The sequence below is a fragment of the Buceros rhinoceros genome, unplaced genomic scaffold (genome assembly GCF_000710305.1).
Source record: "Buceros rhinoceros silvestris isolate BGI_N320 unplaced genomic scaffold, ASM71030v1 scaffold21137, whole genome shotgun sequence".
Classification (NCBI taxonomy): domain Eukaryota; kingdom Metazoa; phylum Chordata; class Aves; order Bucerotiformes; family Bucerotidae; genus Buceros; species Buceros rhinoceros.
The window spans coordinates 5,582-8,066 of NW_010420699.1; the positions used below are offsets into that span (position 1 = coordinate 5,582).

A 2,485-nucleotide genomic window follows, 5' to 3' on the forward strand; every position below is an offset into this window, starting at 1 on the left:
CAGGCCAAGCATCCCCGTCAGAACACAGCCCCGAAGGCAACGCCTGGCTCCAGGAGGCTGCCAGAGCAATAGGTGGACACCAGGCAGAACCGAGACCATTGCTGCTGGCAGGGACAGGGGCCAAACACAGCCCGAGGCTGCTCAGCCGCCCCCGTAAAGACACATGGTATGTGAGCCTGCTCAGGTAAGAGGCAGTGATGACACAGGGCACAGCACTGGCCTCTTCAGAGCCTTCTTAGCTCTGGTGGAGGCCAATACACAGAAGAGAAGAGGTTGGCTAAGTTCAGCAGCCAGCAGAGGTGCTCAGCTGGCAGCCAACGGCTCTGGTCCTGAGCTGCAGGACATCTTCCTCTCCCAGACCCAGACCCAGACAGTGCCAGCGCTTGGCACAGAAAAAAGCCATTTACCCTCTGAATACTTCTCACGCGCAGTTTCGCTGAGCTGTGCCTGACTGCTCAGTGCAGTGGACAATCAAGCTGCTGCTCTACGTGCTGCTGTGAAACGGCAGGTCAGCGCCATTTCTGGTGCTCTTGGCGAAGGCAACCTCTTGGCTTCTCGCTTTGAGATGCAATCAGGAAGCGCTGCCCAGCTAATTAGGATCTTAGTTGCAATCTGGGTTTACCATCGTACTGCCTCCGCTCTTTGTTGTTACTCCATAGAAAACCATGACCCCCCAACCCAAGAAATGGCCTTTTTAACGTGCGCTGGTGGAGGACGCAGACAGGCTGGGGTGGGAAGTGGCCGTGGGGCATGTTACCTTGCTGGCACGTGGGTCCTGTCCACCCGGCTGCACAGAGACACCGGCCACTGATGTGGTCGCAGGTAGCGTTATTAAAACAGTTGCAGGTCTGGCTGCAGTCCTCGCCGTACCTGTTCTCCTGGCACGCTTCGTGGGAGCAGAAGCAGGCACGACTGTTAGGTAGCAGGTACGAATTACATCAGCCAGACACCTACTAACCGTCCCAGATGCATTCGTCTGGGAGAGGACCTGACACTGGTGCGTGGCTGCTTTGGACGGCTGTGTAAGTGGTTTTGATGGTGCTATTGGGAAATAACAGCTGTATTGTCCCGGTGGCGGACAGCCAACCACGGACAGTGGTGTTATTGTCAACGTTACATCATTTCGTCTGCTAGCGAGCTGTTTTGCTGGGTGCTCAAGCCCTCATTACATTCAACAACAATGTGCTCAGCCAGAGCCCCCCCAGCCCCGCTCCGAACCCAAATACTTCTCTGCTGCACAGAATTAGCTTCCACGCAGAGAAAAACCACACGTGGGGAACAGACACACAAACCTCCCGCAGTGTGAGAGACGCCGAGGGCTCGCAGTGCCTGGCGGAGGGCTGCTCCTGTCTGGCTCCATCCCATCACATCCCATCCCACCCCAACCCATCCCATCCCCAGCCGCAGAGGGTGGGTGCCAGGCTGCAGTGACACCCACCCTGCCCGCAGCGGGGGCCTTCCCAGCCCGGGGAACAGTGGCACTGGCCCGTTACGTGGTCACAGCGGGCGCCGTTCAGGCAGTCGCAGGCTTGCCGGCACTCCAGTCCATAAAATCCATCAGGACAGGCTGCAGAAAACAAAAGATAAATCCCCACAAAACGCCCATACAGAGCTGGAAATCTCCCAGCAGGGAAGAGATGCCTCTTGGTGGCCCCTTTTGCCAATAAACTGCTGCACCGGCGTGGCAGCCACCTGCTGATGGCTCTGCCCCCGGTAGGGCACCACAGTGGTGGGTGCATGTCCGTTGTGGATGCTCAAGGCACAGGACAAAGCTGTGGGGCATCAGAAGAGCAGTGGCATTAGGTTTCCAACCACCAAGAGACCGAGCAGGCTGGTGGGGGAGCCAGAACCCTGCACCCGGGGACCTCTTGGAGAGGCCACTCTGAAATCCTGCGTGCGACGGGTACGCACATGGGTGACCAAGGCAGCTGTGCATTTACTCCTTCATTTACATTTTGTTAGTCTTTTTTTTTTCCCTAGACCTTTTCTCTTCAGAATTAAAACCAAAGGTTCAGTAGCTTCCTGAGATGTGACTTTCCCGGTCACCACCCCGAGGCATTCTTTTTGCCGTAACAGAACAGCAAAGTCAGACAAGGCGCACTGACCCTGCCAGCAAGGAGACCGTGGTCGGTGGGAGCCGGCGGCAGCGCCGTGCCCGCCAGCACGGGTACTTACGGTGCTCACAGAAAGTTCCTCGCCAGCCCGGGCTACAAGAGCAGGCTCCACTGACGTGGTCACAGGCAGCTCTGTTGTCACACTGACACTGGTGCCGACAGCTCAGCCCGAACCATCCTTCCGGGCACTCTAGCAAGGGGAAGCAGATGGACTGAGGAGCCCGTCCTTCCCTGGCGTCCCTGGGAAGTGATGCGAAAGCAGGAGCGCGGTGCTGAAGGGGAGTGGCAGCATCTGGCAGCTGCTTTTACAGCTCTGTCCCTTACGGACTGCACCCGTGTCACCCCACCACCCTTGGGACAGGACGGGACTG

General features: G+C 57.8%; 1 protein-coding gene across 1 annotated transcript in view; it reads right to left on the reverse strand.

Moving 5' to 3' along the window:
- LOC104496311 (multiple epidermal growth factor-like domains protein 6) overlaps window positions 1-2,304 on the reverse strand; it is a gene marked incomplete at both ends in the record, with an annotated part of 7,751 nt that extends 5,447 nt beyond the window's left edge. Inside the window, 3 exon segments of the mRNA XM_010139401.1 lie at window positions 758-886; window positions 1,439-1,567; window positions 2,176-2,304. Coding sequence (XP_010137703.1) covers window positions 758-886; window positions 1,439-1,567; window positions 2,176-2,304 — 387 coding nt within the window.
- Window positions 2,305-2,485: the final 181 nt, after the last annotated feature.